This window comes from Curcuma longa, chromosome 1 (genome assembly GCF_044706935.1).
Source record: "Curcuma longa cultivar G26 ecotype Majalengka, Jawa Barat chromosome 1, ITB_CL_G26_1.1, whole genome shotgun sequence".
NCBI classification, from domain to species: domain Eukaryota; kingdom Viridiplantae; phylum Streptophyta; class Magnoliopsida; order Zingiberales; family Zingiberaceae; genus Curcuma; species Curcuma longa.
The window spans coordinates 24,090,193-24,113,045 of record NC_133861.1 but is presented as its reverse complement, the minus strand read 5'-3'; the positions used below and the strand labels follow the sequence as shown (position 1 = coordinate 24,113,045).

The following is a 22,853-nucleotide window of genomic DNA, read 5'->3' as shown; positions in this document are numbered from 1 at the left end:
AAAAATATACATCTCTAAATAAATTTTGATTAAATATATTAAAAATTTTGTGATTCAATTTGAATAAAAAATTATGATCTTTCAAAATTGAAACAATATCCTTCCTTGTAATGGTCAGTCATAACTTCTCGATTTATCTCTTCTAAAAAATTTTAAACGATATTTTTTTTAAACGTAAAACTAAGTCATTATGAATTACATCCAATAACAAATGTATATTTTTAAATAAATTTTAATTTAATATATTAAAAATTTTGTGATTCAATTCAAATAAAAAATTATAATATCTCAAAACTTAAATCTCCCTCAATCAAATGTTCTTTACGATCTTGTGAATACAAGATTTACAAGTCTTACATAATAATATGTAGATCAAACCTTTAACACTAATGGAGTTCTCTACAACTTTAAACTCTTTCTCTGATCACAAATAAATGAAAAACAAATGTCAAAAGGTTGCTTCCTTGTTCATTCTTTGCATCTCCAGGTACAACCAAGAAAAGGAAACAAGAGTAAGGATAAAACATGAATCAACTCACTCAATTTCATAGAATCTCAGTGTCTACATAGTCAGCTACATTCTTTCTTTGATCGACAATGATACATATCAGCAAGAAGAACAAGAATGTCCTTGCTACAAAAGAACAAGAATGTCCTACAACTCTAAATCACATCAATCCACAATCCAATGCTACTGCAAGCGCGAACGAGGAGAGGTGGAACAAACAGAGGAACTCGAGAGAGAATTAACATGGAAAATTGAAAGATCTTCAACATCTACAGCATGAAAGAACCTTTCTCCACCATCTTTTCCCCCGACCGCTCTGGCTCGCCTTTGCCATTTTTACAGGGCTAGTGTTCCACTCTCTTTGCAATCTGGAAATAGACAAACTAATGTCAGTAGTATTCTCTGGGGGACAAATAATATCTCAAAACAACACAAAAGGAAAATAATCACTTGGAATGTTTGTTGAATCTGATGACAGGACTTAAGTAGCATAATGAAACTCCAAGAAAGTATCAGAAAGCTGTCTGTGAACACTATTTTATTCACACAAACTTATTTAAGTTGGAAAACTCGAAAGCGAGGCACGCCATGAATATGAGTATTACAGCATGATCAATTACATTTAAGCTGTAGTTTAAGCTCATGCTCACTGTTCAATTTTCCCTAGGAAGGCTTATTCTTCATGATGATTTCAATTATCGACATAGCACAGGATGGACTCATAGAGCTTTCAGATGAACAATGATGATCACAGTTAGCTATGCAGCACAAGATAGAATCATAGAGCTTCCAGATGAACAATTGGTGACTGAGCAAACAAATTTAGCCATCAATCAATGCAATGCTTTATCTGTCTAACCTGAAAAATTGCAAGTCGATATAAAAAGAAAACTTACACTGGGAATGCAAAGGAACGGGTGCTGGTTGTGCTACTATCAGACCGAAGAGAAATGCTACCAGAATAAGCAAGGTGTCCAGAAGTTCCTCTGGGGCCAGATAAAGAAGGGTCGGTGAAGTTTGAATCTCCATGGTTATTGTGATAAAACATTCTTTGATCAGAAGTGGTCGCGGCATCATAAAATGTGATTTCAGATACAGAATGATGTTGAGCATTGTTAATAATTGTTTCATCCTTTCCTGTTCCACTTATGACTGCTGCTTCTGCTCCAGACTTAAAATCAGAAGTATTTGGTATTTGCACCTGATCATCAGGAGAATTATTTTCCATGCCATCATTTTCGGAAGCTTCAATATCAATAGGCACACTTGTGGCTGAAAAGGATTTCTTCCCTGAATTATCTTTTACAATGCTGCCATAATTTTCTATATCCGTACTAGTTTCACATGGATCACCGGCTTCAAATGCCAAGCTGTAGCCTCCAGTCTTACCTGTTATAGACAACATGAATTCCATAATTGTCTATTGTTTTGGTTGTTATTGTTTTGAAGCTGAACACGAACTCTATGGTAACTTTGAAATACGATATGCTCACTCATTGTTCATATTATTGATATAATTAGACAAAGAAAGAATCACCATTCTCATAAATAACTGATAAACATATGTAAATTGTAAATATCAGTAAATACTAAAGAACCAAAATATGAAAATAAAAAACTAGAAATGAGATATTGCTAGTGAGTAAGCCATAAGATTCAATGAATATAATTATTTATTAGTCAGTCAACTCAAATCAATTAAGAAGCAAAAAAGATGAGTCTATAAGAAACTAAAGCTGGAAGGGAAATAAGTGGAATTTCGCTTATCATTTCTGGGGATGAGGATTATTCTGAATGAATAACTCTAGGTAGTCTTCCACTACCTTATGTAAATCTTATTGATAGACTATGGTATTAGGAATACACCCTCGTGAGTTACATATTTACACGAGTCTCAATGCTCTTCCTAAAGTTGGTTCAAATATATTGTTGAAGCCCAACTTGTTATAATTGTATTGACACCCCAAGCCCTCAATGATTTAGTGAGCAAATCTACTAAATGATCATTAAAACTGATAAAGGAAGTGACAATCTCATTTGATTGGACTTTCTCTAATAAAGTGACAATCAAGCACTATAGCGCTATATGCTTTATCCTCTCTCAGAATAAGGGGTTCAAAGTAATGTGCATAGCAGTTTGATTATAAAGCTTCATTGGCTCTATAGGAGTAAATCTTAGCTCAGTCATAAAATGTTTTACCAAAATGAGTTCACATGTTACTATGGTCATAATTTTGTATTCTGCCTCCCTCTCGATCTTGTTTCTTTGTCTTCCAGGATATAACATTACCTCCCAAGAGGACACAATAACCAAAAGTAGAACATTTGTAAGATCCTGCCCAATCTCTATCCGAGTACCTGAGATGACCTCTGTTCAGTCACAGAACAAAAGACCTTTCTTAGGCTGCATTTGGAAATGAGGGACAGGACATAAATACAGAGACAGATTAAATTTTTTGTCTCTGTCCCCGTTTGATTTTGAGAGACAGGTACAAAAATTAAAGTTTTGTCTCCGTCTCTGTCGCCATGCAACCCAAATTCGTGTCCATCCTAAAACTGGAGACACCGCAACTTGCACGGAGACAGAAGAATTAAATTCCCATTTTACCCACAAAACCCTCGGTCTGCATCTTCACACCGCAATTTTGTTGTTCGCACCCGTCAAAGGCACCTTCCGCCTACTGGTCTGCATCTTCCGCCGTCGCCTACTGGTCTGCATCTTCCGCCGTTCGCAGAAAGACCGAGGGCGTGACAAAACCCTCGGTCTGCATCTTCACGCACCGCCGTTCGCACCCTCCACCTGACTCGTCAAAGGAAGGCGTCGCCGTTCGCACCTTCCGCCGTTCGCACCTTCCGTCGTCTGCATCTTCACGCACCGCCGTTCGCACCTTCCGCCGTTCGCACCTTCCGCCGTCTGCATCTTCACGCGCCGCCGTTCGCACCTTCCGCCTACTGGTCTGCATCTTACTTTGTTTCATCTGTATTGTTTTATCGGTTGTGAAAGGGCATACATCTGATCTTTCGTATCTGAATTTTGTTGTTTCATAGGAAGGAATTGACAGTATGGAGCAAATTAAACAATCTGTTGCTTCCTATTTAATGATGAGATTTCAGATCGACACATTGATGCTAATTGTTTTAATTACTATGTTTGTATACACCAAGAAGAGAATAAGTCGTAATAATTCTTTGACACTCAGTCAAAGGATTAATAGTGTCTCGCTCAGACGAGATGCACTTGAGCGTATTATTGGAGTGGGTGATAGGAATTGCATTTGGGAGTTAAGGATGAATGTAAATGCATTTGTCATATTGTGTGAGCTGCTTAAAGTTAAAGGTGGGTTAACTGAAGATGGTCGAGTAAGCATAGCTGAGCAAATTATAATATTTTTAATCATACTAGGTCATCATAAAAAGAATCGCAGCTTACAAGTTAGGTTCTATAGGTCAGGGGAAACTATTAGTAGATATTTTAACAGGGTCTTGTACTCTATCATACGTGTGCAAAGCCTTTTATTTGCCAAGGCTGAACCTGTTCTAGAGGGTTGCGTTGATCCGAGGTGGAAATGGTTTAAGGTAACTTCAATATATCTAACTTGTTGAGTCATTACCATTCGCTATAAAACCTGATATTTCTTTATTATAGGGTTGTCTAGGAGCATTAGATGGCACGTACATAGATGTTTCTGTCCCCGAAGCAGATAAACCAAGATTTCGAACAAGAAAGGGTAGAATTTCTACAAATGTCTTGGGAGTATGCAACCGAGATATGAATTTTGTTTATGTGCTTAGTGGTTGGGAAGGATCAGCATCTGATTCGAGAATACTACGAGACGCTATTGGACGACGTAATAGCCTCCAAATACCACTTGGTATGTCAAAAAACAAATAATATTATATTACTGATTATATATATTAACTACTGTATATAATAATTTTCTTTTGATTTGTAGGTAGTTATTATTTAGTTGATGTTGGTTACACAAATGGTCAGGGTTTCCTAGCACCATATAGAGGTACTCGATATCACGTGCAAGAATGGGCTCAAGGTTCGCGTGCACCTCAAAATTATCAAGAGTACTTTAACAAGAAGCACTCCTCAGCTAGGAACATAATTGAACGCTGTTTTGGGTTGCTTAAGAAGAGATGGACCATTTTGAGGAGCCCTTCATTTTATCCAATTAAGACACAAAATCGGATTATCATTGCATGTTGTCTGCTTCAAAATTTTATACGAATGAATATGGATAGTGATCCTGAAGAAAACACAACCATTGAACCTGAGCATATGCCTGTAGGAGAGGATTTTTCCAATGTCGAGGTGATTGAAAGTGTAGAAAGTAGCAATGAATGGACTCAACGGCGGGAGACCCTAGCAATTGAAATGTTCGAAGAGTGGAGAAGGAATCGTACTGCATTTTGATATTTAGTTGAAATTTAAAATTGTAATAAACTAGCACACTTTGCAATAACTGTTTTATTTTTTGTTATTGGATTTAGTTTACTGTTATATTTCTTAATAATTTGTTCGAAATAGTTGCTTACTAGTTGATAAATCGTTTGTGAAATATTTGTGCAAAGAATAACAAGAAATGGATAGCAAACGCACATGGACAGACGAGGAAACACTTGCATTTGTTGGTTTCATGGAGGAGATGGTTATAGAAGGGCAGCGAGCTGATGCTGGACAATTTAAACCAGGTGTTTTTCCAAAGCTTGCTATAAAAATGAATGAAAAATTCCCTGGATCTGGGTTTACAGCTAAACATTGTAAGAACAAACAAAAAAGGCTGAAAGAGAAATACCAATCAGCTTCAGACATGCTTGCTTGTAGTGGGTTTGGATGGAATGATGAGAAACAAACTGTGGAAGTGGATAGCAAACAAGTTCTAGAGCTCTGGATTAAGGTTTGATATACTATTATGACTATGTTTGCAAGATATACATGCATGCATCTTATTTCTCACTTATGTTTTGCATTTTTTTTTGCAGCAACATCCACTGAGGTTCTACACTCCCGGGAAACCATTTCCACTTTTCACTCGTTTGGGGACAATATTTGGAAAGGATAGAGCAACAGGGAGTTATGCCATCAGTGGAAATGATGCAGCTGAGCAGCTAGATACAGAGAATGAAGAAATAACTCTCCACTTCAATGATTTTGTCAATGATGTTGATATGTTTGAAAGTGACCCTCCACTTCAAACTAACTCTCCACTTCAAACTAATACATCAATGGTTTCATCAAGTGAAGGAATTCAACGGAAATTTACTTCAACAAAAAAAAAGGAAAAAGAATTTGAGATGTTCCAAGAGTTGGCTCAAACTGTGAGGTTTGCTGTGGAGCAACAGGGAAAGCATGTCCAAGTTCTTGCCAAAGCTATGGCAGGGATTAATGAGGAGGTGAAGCTTGGTGAAACCCTGCAAGATCTTGGCTTCAACGATGATGAAGTAGTTCTAGTGGGGCTTAAGTTCTCGCAGAATCCTCAATTGCAGATAACCTTTTGGAGTTTAACTGAGAACCAAAGGTGTGCATTTGCTAGAGCTATAATCCATAGTTAGTCATGTTCACTATCAATTATGCTATTTTGGATAAGTCATGTTCATAATTAGTCTAACTTTGGATGTACTTACTAAGTGTCAAGTTTTATAGTTAATGTGACTAAAAATTTGACTTTATTTTGTCACTCAAATGGGTATATGTTTATGTTGCCCTTATGAATTTAATGCATTAATCAAGCGTGTGATGCTTTTATAGTCCACATTGTGATGCTTTTTTGCCTGTCATTGTGATGCTTTCAAGGATTAGCCTTTTCCATGATTTAGACGATACTTATCAGAGCTGTATGGCCTTTGCAGTAATAATAACATTACAAAATCTTTCAGAAACAAGATACATGATTGCTACAACAATATTTCCAAATTAAGCTAATAAGTATCGTCTAAATCATGGAAAAGGCTAATCCTTGAAAGCATCACAATGACAGGCAAATAAGAGCATCACAATGTGGACTATAAAAGCATCACACGCTTGATTAATGCATTAAATTCATAAGGGCAACATAAACATATACCCATTTGAGTGACAAAATAAAGTCAAATTTTTAGTCACATTAACTATAAAACTTGACACTACTTAGTAAGTACATCCAAAGTTAGACTAATTATGAACATGACTTATCCAAAATAGCATAATTGATAGTGAACATGACTAACTATGGATTATAGCTCTAGCAAATGCACGCCTTTGGTTCTCAGTTAAACTCCAAAAGGTTATCTGCAATTGAGGATTCTGCGAGAACTTAAGCCCCACTAGAACTACTTCATCATCGTTGAAGCCAAGATCTTGCAGGGTTTCACCAAGCTTCACCTCCTCATTAATCCCTGCCATAGCTTTGGCAAGAACTTGGACATGCTTTCCCTGTTGCTCCACAGCAAACCTCACAGTTTGAGCCAACTCTTGGAAGATCTCAAATTCTTTTTCCTTTTTTTTTGTTGAAGTAAATTTCCGTTGAATTCCTTCACTTGATGAAGCCATTGATGCATTAGTTTGAAGTGGAGAGTTAGTTTGAAGTGGAGGGTCACTTTCAAACATATCAACATCATTAACAAAATCATTGAAGTGGAGAGTTATTTCTTCATTCTCTGTATCTAGCTGCTCAGCTGCATCATTTCCACTGATGGCATAACTCCCTGTTGCTCTATCCTTTCCAAATATTGTCCCCAAACGAGTGAAAAGTGGAAATGGTTTCCCGGGAGTGTAGAACCTCAGTGGATGTTGCTGCAAAAAAAATATGCAAAACATAAGTGAGAAATAAGATGCATGCATGTATATCTTGCAAACATAGTCATAATAGTATATCAAACCTTAATCCAGAGCTCTAGAACTTGTTTGCTATCCACTTCCACAGTTTGTTTCTCATCATTCCATCCAAACCCACTACAAGCAAGCATGTCTGAAGCTGATTGGTATTTCTCTTTCAGCCTTTTTTGTTTGTTCTTACAATGTTTAGCTGTAAACCCAGATCCAGGGAATTTTTCATTCATTTTTATAGCAAGCTTTGGAAAAACACCTGGTTTAAATTGTCCAGCATCAGCTCGCTGCCCTTCTATAACCATCTCCTCCATGAAACCAACAAATGCAAGTGTTTCCTCGTTTGTCCATGTGCGTTTGCTATCCATTTCTTGTTATTCTTTGCACAAATATTTCACAAACGATTTATCAACTAGTAAGCAACTATTTCGAACAAATTATTAAGAAATATAACAGTAAACTAAATCCAATAACAAAAAATAAAACAGTTATTGCAAAGTGTGCTAGTTTATTACAATTTTAAATTTCAACTAAATATCAAAATGCAGTACGATTCCTTCTCCACTCTTCGAACATTTCAATTGCTAGGGTCTCCCGCCGTTGAGTCCATTCATTGCTACTTTCTACACTTTCAATCACCTCGACATTGGAAAAATCCTCTCCTACAGGCATATGCTCAGGTTCAATGGTTGTGTTTTCTTCAGGATCACTATCCATATTCATTCGTATAAAATTTTGAAGCAGACAACATGCAATGATAATCCGATTTTGTGTCTTAATTGGATAAAATGAAGGGCTCCTCAAAATGGTCCATCTCTTCTTAAGCAACCCAAAACAGCGTTCAATTATGTTCCTAGCTGAGGAGTGCTTCTTGTTAAAGTACTCTTGATAATTTTGAGGTGCACGCGAACCTTGAGCCCATTCTTGCACGTGATATCGAGTACCTCTATATGGTGCTAGGAAACCCTGACCATTTGTGTAACCAACATCAACTAAATAATAACTACCTACAAATCAAAAGAAAATTATTATATACAGTAGTTAATATATATAATCAGTAATATAATATTATTTGTTTTTTGACATACCAAGTGGTATTTGGAGGCTATTACGTCGTCCAATAGCGTCTCGTAGTATTCTCGAATCAGATGCTGATCCTTCCCAACCACTAAGCACATAAACAAAATTCATATCTCGGTTGCATACTCCCAAGACATTTGTAGAAATTCTACCCTTTCTTGTTCGAAATCTTGGTTTATCTGCTTCGGGGACAGAAACATCTATGTACGTGCCATCTAATGCTCCTAGACAACCCTATAATAAAGAAATATCAGGTTTTATAGCGAATGGTAATGACTCAACAAGTTAGATATATTGAAGTTACCTTAAACCATTTCCACCTCGGATCAACGCAACCCTCTAGAACAGGTTCAGCCTTGGCAAATAAAAGGCTTTGCACACGTATGATAGAGTACAAGACCCTGTTAAAATATCTACTAATAGTTTCCCCTGACCTATAGAACCTAACTTGTAAGCTGCGATTCTTTTTATGATGACCTAGTATGATTAAAAATATTATAATTTGCTCAGCTATGCTTACTCGACCATCTTCAGTTAACCCACCTTTAACTTTAAGCAGCTCACACAATATGGCAAATGCATTTACATTCATCCTTAACTCCCAAATGCAATTCCTATCACCCACTCCAATAATACGCTCAAGTGCATCTCGTCTGAGCGAGACACTATTAATCCTTTGACTGAGTGTCAAAGAATTATTACGACTTATTCTCTTCTTGGTGTATACAAACATAGTAATTAAAACAATTAGCATCAATGTGTCGATCTGAAATCTCATCATTAAATAGGAAGCAACAGATTGTTTAATTTGCTCCATACTGTCAATTCCTTCCTATGAAACAACAAAATTCAGATACGAAAGATCAGATGTATGCCCTTTCACAACCGATAAAACAATACAGATGAAACAAAGTAAGATGCAGACCAGTAGGCGGAAGGTGCGAACGGCGGCGCGTGAAGATGCAGACGACGGAAGGTGCGAACGGCGGAAGGTGCGAACGGCGGCGCGTGAAGATGCAGACGGCGGCGCCTTCCTTTGACGAGTCAGGTGGAGGGTGCGAACGGCGGCGCGTGAAGATGCAGACCGAGGGTTTTGTCACGCCCTCGGTCTTTCTGCGAACGGCGGAAGATGCAGACCAGTAGGCGACGGCGGAAGATGCAGACCAGTAGGCGGAAGGTGCCTTTGACGGGTGCGAACAACAAAATTGCGGTGTGAAGATGCAGACCGAGGGTTTTGTGGGTAAAATGGGAATTTAATTCTTCTGTCTCCGTGCAAGTTGCGGTGTCTCCAGTTTTAGGATGGACACGAATTTGGGTTGCATGGCGACAGAGACGGAGACAAAACTTTAATTTTTGTACTTGTCTCTCAAAATCAAACGGGGACAGAGACAAAAAATCTAATCTGTCTCTGTATTTATGTCCTGTCCCTCATTTCCAAACGCAGCCTTAGAATTCTTGTAGTTGCTTCCCACTGACCATGACATGGATTCTCCAAAACTGGACTAATCACACTAACAAATGAGATATCAGTTTTCCTATTAGTCTTCTAAGTTTTCCTACCAATCTTCTATATCTTCCCGGAACTCCCACTATCATGGTACTAATCTCACATTAAGATCCAATGGAATATGGTTCATCATCCAACATGCTAATCTCCATAAACATATCTAGTACACACTTGCATTGTGAAATGTAGATATCTCTTGAAGGAGCAATTTTATGCCCCAAAAGTACTTGAGGTCACCTAAATCCTTAGTTTGGAACTATTAAAAAAGATAATCTTTCAATCATGTAATTCCACCAGTGTCATCACCATTAATAATAATGTCATCCCTATATAAAATAAGAAAGATACATTTCCCTAATCGAGACAAGGTAGAAGACCGACTATTTATAGCACTCCTGTTCATACTATATTGAAGAAGAGTAGAACTAAACTTTCTAAATCATGCTCTTAGAGATTACTTTGGTCTGTACAATAATTTCTTTAGTTTACACGCAAGGCAAAGGATACACTTCTCTCACTGAGAGTCAAGGTTTAAGACTGTCTATATGTAACACTCCTATTTGTGCTATATTAAAGAAGATTTAAACTAATCTTTTCAAACCATGCTCTTATAGATTTTTACAGTTCGTACGATGATTTCTTTGGCTTATACACAAGGCGAGTCTACCCCTCAGTAGCAAACCGAATGCGTTGTTGCATATAAACTTCATCTGAAAGATCGTTATGAAGAAAAAGATATTTTTGATGTCAAACTGATGGAGGCTAATGGAAAGTAGCAGCCAGGGAGAGGAAGATATAAATTGAAGTGATGTTGACCACCAGAGAAAGGTATCTAGATAATCAATGTTATAAATTTGTGTGTACCCTTTTGCCACTAAACAACTTTTGAGGCGATCTACAGATTCATCTAGAGAACACATAAGTGTGAAGACCCATCGACATCTCCACAGTTGATTTTTCTCCCAAAAGAGGTACTAATTCCTAATTGTCATTGGAGTAAAGTGCATTCATTTCGTCAATCATAGCCCACCTCTAATTGAGATCTAAGAGACATTTTGAGACATTTCTAAGAACAAATTATGAGGACAAGGAAGATACAAAGTTCGGGTAGCTACGTGATAATGAAGTATAAGATAAAAAATGAAAGAGTGGATGCAAAGTAGAGCATTTTCAAGTACCTTTGCAAAAGGCGATGGAAAGATCCAAATTAGAAAGGTCTAAGATGATAGTAGATGATGAAGGTATGGCAGTGTCTAGAGGAGCCATTGGAGCATCTTCGTTGCATCAACTTCAGCTATACACCCATAAAGTAGGTGCACTAGATGAGGAAGCCTCAACAACAAAAGGCATAAGAATATCCATAGGAGGTATGAAAAAAGATAACAGTATACGAATTAGTCGATAGAAATGACATAGAGGAACAGAAGGGAGTAGTCTCAAAGAAAGTCACATCAGTTGAGATAAAGGCTTAGCATAACTAAGGATAATAACAACTGGATCCCTTCTAGAGTGAGACCTCAGAGTGCCCGATAAAAACACATTTGATGGACCTGGGAGATAAGTTACCATGTCCTAGAGAAAATCACTGAACAAAACAAGCACAACCAAATACCCTCAGTGGAATAGTGTACATAGCCTCTTGTAGAAAGAGAATAGTAAAGGGACTCTATCTATGGAGAGTGGAGGATGACACACTTAACAAGATGACAAGGAATAAAGAGAGCATCAGTCTGAAAGGAAAGAGGAACATGCATGTGTAATAAGAGAGTTTGAAAAATCTCAGCTAGGTCTTTCTTTTTCACTTTGCTACACCATTCTGCTAATGGTTAAGTGGACACAAAGATTGATGAAGAATACCCTTGTTTAGGAGGAATGATTGAAATAAGTAAGAAAAGTACTTCTTAGCATTATCACTACGTAAAACTTTATAGATGCTACAAACTAGTTGTAAACTACAACGTAGAAAGAGCAAAATATAGAAAATAGTTCAAGATCCTTTACTAAGAAACATCATGTCATTCAAGAATAGTCATTGATTAATGTTATAAAATACTTGAAATGTAAAGTTGGATTGAAATGACTAGGACCCCAAATATCTGAATGAACCAAAGAAAATGGTATAGAAATACGTTTATGAACACTCCTAGGAAAAAAATGACCTAACATGTTTACCAAATTGATAAAATTCACAATAAAGAGTTTGAAGATTGGAAAGGCTTGAAACCGTTAGCTTCAAGTGTTGAACACCAAGGTTACCAAGGCGATTGTGGATCTAGAGAGAAGAGGGTGTAGCCAAAAGAAATGACAATCTTGCAAGCACATCTAGCAAATAAAGTCGATAAAACTCATGCCCTATGCTTTGCTAGTCCTCAAATTATGAATAGAAATAGAAGTGACATTCACTATAACAACATAATTCAAAGATACAGTAAGTTTACTAACAAACAAGCTTAGTGGGAATTCAAGAATATAAAATATGGTAGAAATGAAATATACGAAAAAGAGTCATATCACCAATAGCCTTAATCGATGAATGAGACACATCAACTATTGTGACATTGGTAGGGAATTATGATGTTCTAAGATTAGAGAAAATGAATTCATTACCAGAAATATGCTTAGAGGCATTTGAGTTTAGAATCCAAGGAGAATCTTGAGAAGAATAGGTTATGCAAGTAGTGAAAGTGCCTCCATAGGCCAATCAGGTAGCTGACTAAAATGATGTACTAGTTGACGCTTAAAGCTAGAGAACCTGAGAATAGTCTTTTGCAGGGACTATGATAGTGGAACTTGTCTAAGCTAGCCAAGGAGTGCTAAAGTGAGGAACACAGGTAATGTGAAATGAGTGACTAAAAGGGAAACCATGGACTGATGAAGTAGCATGTATCATTGGCATGCCCAAACTTTCCACAGTGAATACACTTGGGTCTGTTCTATTCTTAAGAAGGATCACCTCAACCTAGTTGTTAGCCCCAAAACCCATTATGTGATCCTCCAAAAGACGAGTCAACCACCAAAGCAGCTCAATCTATCACGGGGTCATAAGAGAGTGGAGCAATAATTGTGGCACACAACATCCACATGTACACATCAAATAGAGGAGGAACAAAGGATCTTACAAAGATCTATGACCTCAATAGTTCAATCGGAGAGAACAATGTGAAACATAGTGGTGAGTAATCCGTCAATATAATAGCTCACCAACTCATCCAATCCAAGATAAGCAAAATGATACATAATGGTGAATAATTGGCCAATGCGATCTTGTATCTCTCGGATATTTGAAGTGACCAAAAGAATGTCTTTGAAGTTAGTCGTCATAGTGTGGAAATGATTAACAAGAGTAGTCAACCCACGAAATGTCCCCAAATAAAGAGCTCTAGTCTATATTCATGTTTCGTAATAAAAAGCATAACAACAGGAAATGCTCATAGCATCAATTAACTACCACATAATCTATCCACTCCCATGAAGAGTGACTAGACATAGGGATCTCAACAACATGAGTACTAAGCTGCTCTAGTTCGCCTTGACTCATAACCATACAGGAACGACCATTGCCTAGGAAGTATAATTACAATCATTGAACTTATACAATGTGATCGTCATGAATGCAGAAGTAGTGGATACAATCATAATGGGATGCACGAAGAAATAACAAAAGATTATGATATTTGAGTAGCACTACCTAAACTAATACTAGCAGTCGAAACAATCAAATGTGTGGTAATGTCCAACAACAATGTTATGATGGGCAAAGATCGCATAGTAAGCAGTAGAGGTCACGTAATCGCATAGTGAGAAGGCGAAAGTTCCAGAGTCATGTGCAGGGCACACAATCGTGCAGATGGGACACAGTTGACAAATATGCATGGGCGCTATGGTGATAAGGGCGCAAGCAGAGTGTGCATGCTCATGCAGAGAGGGCCTGGTTAGTAGATGCACAAAGGCATTGTGGCAACAAGGAGGCATGCCAAAGGTAGGAGATGCTAAATCCAAACAAACTCCGAGATGAAGGAAGCCTCACATGAATAGATATGCAGGCACAAAGGATGAACAACGAGAGAGTATTAGGAGTGGCTTTGATGCCATGTGATAGGAGATTATTCTCAATGAATAACCCTAGGTAATCCCTCAATATCTTATATGGATATTATTAATAGAGTATGGTATTACAAACATACCCTCCTTCAATTTATAATACATGGTTCCAACAATTTCATTTTTGACAAACAAATGCCACATGAGATTTATGGTCAAGAAATTGCACATATATAATCTAAGTCAGCAAGAGAAATTAGTATAAGATTCACTAGTCTTTCAAGAAAAAGATAAACTGCGTTTCCTACCACTTCTCAGTTCTCAATTTTCTTCTAGTTCCCTATGATTTTTTCTATTGTCTTTGTTCACAAATGATTCTTAAGATCCATTTTGTTTTCCTTTTATTCATGAGCCTTATGAACCTTACGAGTGCAGCTTCTGCTCCTCTTCAAATTCTATTGCTCAGATTGGTTAAGACAGGTAAAAAGTATCTATAATGGACTGCAATTTTCTTTTTCTAGATTTTAAGATTTAAAAACAGGTTATATGGCATTCTCCTTTATGCCAAGACTTAAAGAATGGCTTTAGTCTATAAAAATTATAAACAAGCTAAAAAAATTAAAAATATATATTTAAAAGTTAAAAACTTATAACACAAAATACAGGGGGAAAGTGTAGTTCATGACTATACCACAACTGTACTTTTGATACCTGTTCAGTTTTCTTCTTGTATGAATTTTTTGTTTCAAACAAGCAAAAAACCTTTAAAGAAATTTATTTAAAATCCAAATACAGGAACAAAAAATATAGTTCAACACTATACCACAGCTGTAGTCTGATACCAGTTCATTTTTCTTCTGATATAGACTTTTTTTATCATCACTGATCCCACCTGCAGCAATGCCCTGGATATCGGTTTCAAGCTCTCCGAGAGAAAACAACTGCTGCAAAGTGACCTTTCCATAGGATACCTTGTTGCTTTCATCCAGAATTTCTTTGATTTCGGTGAAGCCCAAGCCCCATGATAACTTTTCATCCATGGCATGAGAACTAGCGACAGAAATAAGCTCTGTTTCTTCGTGAACTTGTATAGAACCATCTGCCATCTTTTGACTGAGAGCATCATTTGAATTTGTTTCAGTACTTCTGGAGCCATGTGCCATTTTTTCGCTAACCTCAGTGTTTTCAGACAAATTTTTCTCACAGGAATGTAAACCATCATCGACACATATATCTTTGATAACTTGACAATCTCTGCCTTCTATGACCTCGTGAAGATTAATATGAGTGATAGTTTTGTCTGAAAACAACTCTGAGTCGACTCCAACTGTTCCAGTTTTTTCAGGAGTAACAGCATATAGAGGTTCAATGCATTCTCCATCTTTATCTTGTGTATTATTTGAAAATTCAAGTTCCGTAACTAGTGGTAAAGCTTTGCTTCTCTTTTCGATCTTTTCTGTTAGATCAGTTCTTTCTTCACATGTGATATCATTTTGATGCATAATTGTACTTAACTGATTCTCACTATCCTTTAAGAACTTTGATGCAAGTTCATTATGAGTAGACAGATGAAAGGCTGATTCACTATCTGAAAGCAAGCATATAGATTATGGTCAAGTCGAAGAAATACACATGCTTTGAAAAGGTAAATCCATGGAAAACCGAAAGGCACTAGAAACAAACTGTCACTGCTGGAGTAATCAACCATTGCCCAAAATAACAAGCAAGTCAGCATAATATGTAGCAGATGAGATACAGATGAATGCTTTTGGCATTCTATTTAACTAAAAATGCCAAGAGAAATTCTCCTACGAAGCACATTGGCACACAATCAAAAGTGGAAGTGAGAAACTGACTACAAGTAACCATGTCTGACTCCAATTTGGCATTAAGGAACAACAACTTCTTGACCAAGCAAGAAACTTCGGACACAATTTATAGATTTGGCATTATCACCAATGAGACATAGTTCATTGTGAAATTTATCGAGTATACTCTCTACAGTTGTACTCATCAAGTCTATTCAAAACAAAAGCAAAAGAAACAGCTGCTACATGCTTTACATTGCATACAAATGTCCTCTGCAAAGTTTAGCCTCACATCCTCTTCGAGCAACAAAAATGAGAATTGGCACAAGAAACAAGTCATGCATTAGAGAAATCATGAGAATCTGACACGGATATAGAGTAACATATTTTAATTATATCATCATCAACAACAACAACAACCGATATAACTTCCAATAATTTGGGTCAACCACAGGGTTCTTATCAACAAGTCTATGTCATTAGTAATATTTTTATTATGTTAAACTTTATATTTTCTTTCTTCCTACATCTTCAACTCTAATCTACTCAACTTGTCTAACTATAAAAAACTTTTGATGGCTATAGTATAAAATAGTATACGCTATAAGCTCTCGCTAACAAATTCTATTGTTCAATATTGATGGGATAGTGGGTTTCTCTAATGGATAATTTGTATTTAAAAGATGGAACTCAATTATTGTATTTAAAAGTATCTACATTTAAATATTTTTCTGTAAATAAATGAGATAATTTGCTGCAGTAATGCATAAACAACTAGGCATCTCATCTCATGAACAAAAAACAGTAAATACAATAATGACACAATTTAGAGCAACATAATGATGAGGAGATTAAGGTGTATACAACAGAACATCGATATACAAAATGCATCTGAGAAATCATATTGCAAAAGCAGGATACAGGGAATTTGATTGGAAACCTTTGAAAGTGGGAACAGATCGGTTACCAAACAACAACCGGGGCTCAGCCAATAAAAACACAGTTCATACAAGCCATAATAAATGCAGAAACTTTCTGAACTACAAATTCGAAGCTAAAACAATCTTCCAAGTTTTAACAGAGATGCTGAACAAAGCGGATATAGAAACTAGATTGCCAACTTACTCATAGAAGAGTACCAAGAACATCTAGCATCACAAGAAACATGAAAACAAGCTCTTGGAAAACAGCAGACATTCTGAAAAAGTCAAGCTTTTGTTTATCTCAAAATTAGCATTTTTCTTTGTTAAGAAGCATAGTTAATTACTAATTGTAAGGAACTTCTTAACTACAATGTAAATAAACATCTTTCAATCACCTGGAAGTACGACCATTAGGCAAGTAGGAAAATCTGCAATCCCACATTGAAATACCTCAGATCGAAAGCAGTAATACAATATATCTATGTGCATTTAGATCACTTCAGCATGGTGGTCATCTAATACTCTTTCCATCGAAGGAGAGAAATCAAGGGTGATCACAACAAGTTCGACCTCTAATGGTACAAAGATAAGGAAACAAAAAGAAAAGGGAACAGTTTGATGTTCCAAGTCATATTCTTTCTTGTTAGCTTTCAATTTTTAGGATGCTCTAAGACAACATTCTCAAAGGCTCAAACCACTCAATGCATGCAAACACAAGGATCTACCAAATCCAACCGTAATCCAAGAGAAAAGCAGAACTTTTAGATAGAAAGCATGAATGATTAAACTTTTCTATAGGCAAAAAAGCAATGCGGACTTAAAAGGCGTATTGACATACCTCAACCCCTCAACCTCCCTGTTCTTCTTCTGACCACAAAGATCAAAGTTTCAGACTACATCTACTTGTTAAGTATTATGCATAGGAAAAAAACATAATAACAATAGCACGGAATTGAACTAACCGCAGAAACTGAAACCTTGGATCTCCTTACAAAAACACAGAAAAGAAAGGCCTTTGTCTTTCTGATGAATTGTTTTTGGTGCCTAGGGTTTAGAACCTGGCTGTAAGGTTATGATAGAGGAATATAAAAAAGAGCAGTGAGCTATCATCATGATCGGAAGTTGAAATGGAAGATGGTAAAGGTTCCCACCCATTAACTACTATACCAAAGGTGAGGTAGGTTGCCATCATTCAATGCCCAAAATTAATGCCCGCACCAGTTCCCAAATCTAACGGCCAAACCCTAGTCATGTCCTACTAGGGTTAGGATAAGCGTCCAGAAAGGGTTTTAAAAAACGAGACATTTCTTGGCATTCGAGCACGAGGAGGCCTGCCCAAAATAATTGCACCGTGAAGTGGAATGTCGCTGGGGAAGAACAGGAGAGCTCCATTCCGGGGCGAACCAGGTAAAAATCAAAACAATCTGTTGCAGAAATCAGCCAGCAAAACCTTCGTTTCCCAGATCTGAGGCTAAAAAACACAACTAACGATTCAAAATCGATTTTTTTTTCCTTCATGGAGTTATCGTAGTAATAACCATAAAATTTTTCCGAGTTTGAATCAGGAAATCGTTCTGGCGTGGCCACTTCAGGTCGAATCCAAGGGAACACTTCCCGCCAGTAACACGAGAGGCATGTTCGGTTAGAAGGGTTCAAAGGAGTATAAAGATCTGACATTTTGCCAAAAACACATATTCCACTTTAATGAATACCATTGTACTTTGATATCATCTATTTTCTTAAATGCCCTGTGTGTTTTTTTTCCTCCAATCAATATTTTTTTATTTTTTTAATAATTTAAAATTTTAATTTTTACTATCCAATTAATTGGATTGTTAACAATTGATTAAAATCATATTCAATTGACTAATATTTCTATGCAAAGTGATCGATGATTTTAGATAGTTTAAAATCTTCAAAAAAACATATAAATATAGGAATCATTATAAAATTTAAGTCTATCAAACACTTTTGATAGACATATTTTGCTATTTTGGTGTATTATATAATGCATTTATTTTTCTTAGGCGTCTTTGGGTGTCAGGTAGGCCAAGATAGGTTGGACATCTTGGACGTCTTCGGATATCGAGTAGGCGTATTTGGGTAGACGTCTTCGGATTGGCATTTTTGAGTAGGCGTCTTCGGGTTGGCGTCTTCGATGTCTCCGAGTGTCGAATAAGCATCTTCGGCGCTTTGAGTGTTAGTTAGGTGTTTTTGATATTTCTGGGTGTTGAGTAGGTGTCTTCGACGTCTTAGGCTTCTTTGGCTTACGGACGGATATGCTATCTTATATGTTTCAAAATTAGAAAAAAAATATAAATAAATTTAAGAAATCATTAGGGAGGTAACAGTGCTCGTTTATTATAAATTGGGGGCTTCTCGAGTAGTTAAACATTTTTATCTAAAAGTTAAAAAGTAATTGATGGCTCTATATGTCAAATTTTTAAGGAAAATAAGCATATACAAACTCTACGAACTTTTATGGTGCATTTTGTTGGGTTGCAAGGGTGCAAACATAGTCCCACATCTAAAGCACATGGAAAAGATCATGGGGTTAAAAGGATGGAAAGTATCTCCATTGGTATGAGGCCTTTTGGGGAGAGCCCAAGAGCAAAGCCATGAGGGCTTAGGCCCAAAGTGGACAATATCATGCCATTGTGGAGATACGAACATCCTTTTAGACCCAACAAGTGGTATCAGAGCGAGACCGCTCTTCACCGGACTAACCGCCGGATGAGCCATGATCCAGATCTAACCATGTGCTTTGAACCTTAAAAACAAAGGAAGTGGGTACTCCCGTGTCTGAATCAAGAGGACCAGACACCAGTCAAAATTACTATAAAGAGAATTAGATGTTAAAATACCTGGAGCGGAAGATGTCGAGGAGTTCATCTTATTTTCCTGTAAGAAAAAACCCAAAACCCAAAAGCAATAGAGAAAACCGCAGAGAAACTTCTCCTATCGCCCAATTCCAAAATGTCCGTGTGTGTCTCAATGGGGCGACAACCACATTTTAAGGTTAGGAGAAGGGGCCTCTGCTATGATTTAATGGGCCAAGCCTACCCATTATAGCTAAGCCCAATAACAATATGTTAATTATGCTAGTCCATATAAAATATATCCAACATTCTCCCACTTGGACAGCATAATACATCAGATTAATCAACAATATGTGACCATGATAAGATGTCAAAATAAGTCAACACATAACACGAAAAGGTCCAAAATGGAATTATAAGCATCTTAATAATACAGAAAATCACATTCGAAGGAATAATGATATCATGCATTGTAAGATACTTATATCCTGTGACCCAACAACAAAATGGAATATGGATAAATGGGAAAGCCCAACAAAATGACATGCCAAAATTTGAATAAAGTGTTATTTCTCAGTAAAATGACCCAAACATCTGCCCAAGATGTCATGTAATAACAACAAAATTGAGACTGGGTCCGAAATGTCTCCACAATATATAATATTGCCCAAGATGTCATATAATAACAACAAAATTGAGACTGGGTCCGAAATGTCTCCACAATATATAATATTGCCCAAGATGTCATATAATAACAACAAAATTGAGACTGGGTCCGAAATGTCTCCACAATATACAATATTTCATCACAATATATATACAACAATAGTTATTATTTGAGCAATATCAATAGTAGTTATTATTTGAGCAATATCTCAATATTGTTCAATGTCTCAAATATTATAAATATGAGGTCATAACAAAACATAAGCATAAACTCCCACTAACCCAAAATATCAAAAGGCCTTACTACACCCATACGGGTTACATGGTCAACAAAGCTTTAACAGTTATGCTTTTGGTTAGGGGATCAACAATATTAAGCTCTGTAGGGATATGCTCGACACGAGTTTTAAACTCTTGAACCTTCTCTCTCACAAACATGAATTTTGTGTCAAAGTGTTTGGTCCGCTTTGAGCTTTTATTTTTGAGAGAAAAACTCACCACAGAAGAGTTATCACAATATATAGTGAGAGGCCTAGAGATACTCTCCACAAAATCAAATTCAGCAATAAAGTTTTTCAACTATATAGCTTGACATGTGGCCTCAAAACAAGCTATGTGCTCTGCTTCCATGGTTGATGTAGCTGTAAGAGTTTGTTTGACACTTTTCTAAGAGATAGCTCCTCCAGCTAACATGAATATATATCCTGATGTGGACTTATGATCATCTGGGCAACCTCCATAATCAGAATCAGAATAACCTGTTACCTCAAGATGATTTGATCTCCTATATGTGATTATATAATTTTTGGTACCTTTTAGATACCTCAAAACACGTTTTACAACATGCATATGTGCCACACCAGGTTTACTCAAGTATCTCCCAAGTACACTCACAACAAAAGTAATATCAGGACGTGTACAAACTTGAGCATACATAAGGCTGCCAATCAGCTTTGGTAAAGAGTTCATACTCATAGACAAAGCTGGAATATATATACATGAATATATACATTAATGGGAGATTATTGTCGAGCATATCCAACAAAAGTAATAGAGCTTATGAACACAATAAAGTTATCTCATGCAAATGCAATCCCGCCGAAGGGTCCCGAATTACAATGCATAAAGTAACTCCCACAACACATAAAATAATTATATTCTTAAAGCTAATATCGAAAGGATATTGAAAACTTTAAAATATAATTACCAATCATTAGGAATTATATTAATAAAGACAAACCGATAGGGTAAGTACATTATTAAAATAATTCTTAATGCCACATTAATAATAATTTTCCAACAATAGTATATTTTATCATAATCCGTCTCGCGAAGGCGAGCTCACAACTATGAAAAAATATCAACAACAATATGAAATGATAGAGATCATTTTTTTTTTGTCACATTTAACAAGATTATTTAAAATGTCATTAAAATGACATTTTATCCAAATCTATAATAAATTCATGTTATCTTTCTAACTACAAGTTTCTGTTCTCTTTTCTCATAAAGTAAGGGGTGCGCCAGGCCAGCACAGTAGTGCAACGCACAGGCGACGCGCGAGAACCCCAGTAGCAAGCTACTGTAATGGGCGCTCCCCAATCAAAAAATTAAGTTAATATCATAGTGAGCCAATGGCCCACGTGAGCCAATGGCCCACGTATCACAATTTAATATCACGGTTTTTTTTTTAATTAGAAAATATACTGTGCACTTTATCATTATTCTTAGTTTAAGGTGCGCACAGGCGACGCGAGAACCCAGCAGCAAGCCACTGTGATGGCCCTCTCCCACTTAAAAATTAATTTAATATAAGAGTGGGCCCCACGTATCAGATATTAAACTGATAAGAACAGTTTTTTTTTTTTTTTAATCCCACTCTTTCCGTTTCTTCCTTACGTGGTTCCCAAAAAAAACGCACGACGCCGGCGGTTCCCAAAACGCACGACACCGATTTTTCCTTAATCCGCCCATGACGCTCGCCGACCCGCTCAGCGCTGCTGCCTCTTCAGCTGCGCTAGTCACTCCAACGCCTGCCACTGCCGCTGCCTCCTCGGCTACGCGGCTGCATGCGTGGATGCGCGGCTGCAAATGCCGGCCACGGCTTCACCGGCGACGCCAGATCTGGCACCGGCGGCAACAGACTTCAACAACGTCTGGATCGGAAGCGACGTTCAGTGGCTTCAACAGAACTTACAGAAATTTAGGAATTTTAGGGAACTGATCAGGGAAAAAAATTTAGGGGAAAAACGGATGGAAGAGGAACAGTAAACCTGATCGGGATTTTAAGGAATTCTAGGAAATTTTATTCTGTAAACAAAAATTGGTAAAGAAAAAAATACAAAACAAAAGATTCGGCCAAGTATCAAAATCGAGGCTCATAAACTTGGCTCTGATACCATTTGAAAGAAAAATTATACATCTAATTCAAGATATGATGAATGATCAAAATTACTATAAAGAGAATTAGATGTTAAAATACCTGGAGCGGAAGATGTCGAGGAGTTCATCTTATTCTCCATTGGTATGAGGCCTTTTGGGGAGAGCCCAAGAGCAAAGCCATGAGGGCTTAGGCCCAAAGTGGACAATATCATGCTATTGTGGAGATACATGCATTCTTTTGGACCCAACACATTTGAGTAAGGTTATTATTGATAATTTTAATTTTTTTTTTAAGATTATCAATA

At 36.9% G+C, this 22,853-nt stretch overlaps 3 protein-coding genes and 2 pseudogenes across 3 annotated transcripts; 1 reads left to right on the top strand and 4 right to left on the bottom strand.

Moving 5' to 3' along the window:
• Positions 1 to 770: 770 nt before the first annotated feature.
• LOC141826624 (uncharacterized) lies at positions 771 to 17,584 on the bottom strand. Its single transcript, XM_074713890.1, has 4 exons — positions 17,520 to 17,584; positions 14,774 to 15,538; positions 1,405 to 1,897; positions 771 to 876 (listed from the first exon to the last, which is right to left on the bottom strand). The coding sequence occupies exons 2-4, from the start codon at positions 15,450 to 15,452 to the stop codon at positions 771 to 773; spliced, it is 1,278 nt and encodes a 425-aa protein (XP_074569991.1). The 5' UTR covers positions 15,453 to 15,538; positions 17,520 to 17,584.
• LOC141848346 (uncharacterized) lies at positions 2,357 to 4,931 on the top strand. The gene is made up of 5 exons (XM_074736379.1): positions 2,357 to 2,419; positions 3,176 to 3,463; positions 3,557 to 4,084; positions 4,155 to 4,380; positions 4,462 to 4,931. Exons 1-5 carry the CDS (start codon positions 2,357 to 2,359, stop codon positions 4,929 to 4,931), a joined length of 1,575 nt encoding a protein of 524 aa, XP_074592480.1.
• LOC141848319 (uncharacterized) lies at positions 7,860 to 13,230 on the bottom strand. Its single transcript, XM_074736359.1, has 5 exons — positions 13,111 to 13,230; positions 9,328 to 9,583; positions 8,707 to 9,230; positions 8,411 to 8,636; positions 7,860 to 8,329 (listed from the first exon to the last, which is right to left on the bottom strand). Exons 1-5 carry the CDS (start codon positions 13,228 to 13,230, stop codon positions 7,860 to 7,862), a joined length of 1,596 nt encoding a protein of 531 aa, XP_074592460.1.
• A 4,095-nt stretch (positions 17,585 to 21,679) lies between the features above and the next one.
• On the bottom strand, positions 21,680 to 21,830 carry LOC141814559 (U2 spliceosomal RNA; annotated as a pseudogene).
• A 68-nt stretch (positions 21,831 to 21,898) lies between these two features.
• On the bottom strand, positions 21,899 to 22,083 carry LOC141814565 (U2 spliceosomal RNA; annotated as a pseudogene).
• Between the last annotated feature and the right edge of the window lie 770 nt (positions 22,084 to 22,853).

Excerpts from the sequence above, each read along its gene's own strand:
- LOC141848319 (XM_074736359.1), bottom strand. The coding sequence starts at position 13,230 with ATGACGACTAACTTCAAAGACATTCTTTTGGTCACTTCAAATATCCGA. Across the intron at positions 9,584-13,110 it reads ATCTTGGATTGGATGAGTTG|GCACCTTCCGCCTACTGGTC; the intron begins GTGAGCTATTAT and ends CACCCGTCAAAG. Across the intron at positions 9,231-9,327 it reads TTCGCACCTTCCGCCTACTG|GAATTGACAGTATGGAGCAA; the intron begins GTCTGCATCTTA and ends TTTCATAGGAAG.
- LOC141848346 (XM_074736379.1), top strand. The coding sequence starts at position 2,357 with ATGGTATTAGGAATACACCCTCGTGAGTTACATATTTACACGAGTCTC. Across the intron at positions 3,464-3,556 it reads TTCGCACCTTCCGCCTACTG|GAAGGAATTGACAGTATGGA; the intron begins GTCTGCATCTTA and ends GTTGTTTCATAG. Across the intron at positions 4,085-4,154 it reads CGAGGTGGAAATGGTTTAAG|GGTTGTCTAGGAGCATTAGA; the intron begins GTAACTTCAATA and ends TCTTTATTATAG.
- LOC141826624 (XM_074713890.1), bottom strand. The coding sequence starts at position 15,452 with ATGCATCAAAATGATATCACATGTGAAGAAAGAACTGATCTAACAGAA. Across the intron at positions 1,898-14,773 it reads GGTATCAGACTACAGCTGTG|GTAAGACTGGAGGCTACAGC; the intron begins GTATAGTGTTGA and ends TGTCTATAACAG. Across the intron at positions 877-1,404 it reads CGTTCCTTTGCATTCCCAGT|ATTGCAAAGAGAGTGGAACA; the intron begins GTAAGTTTTCTT and ends GTCTATTTCCAG.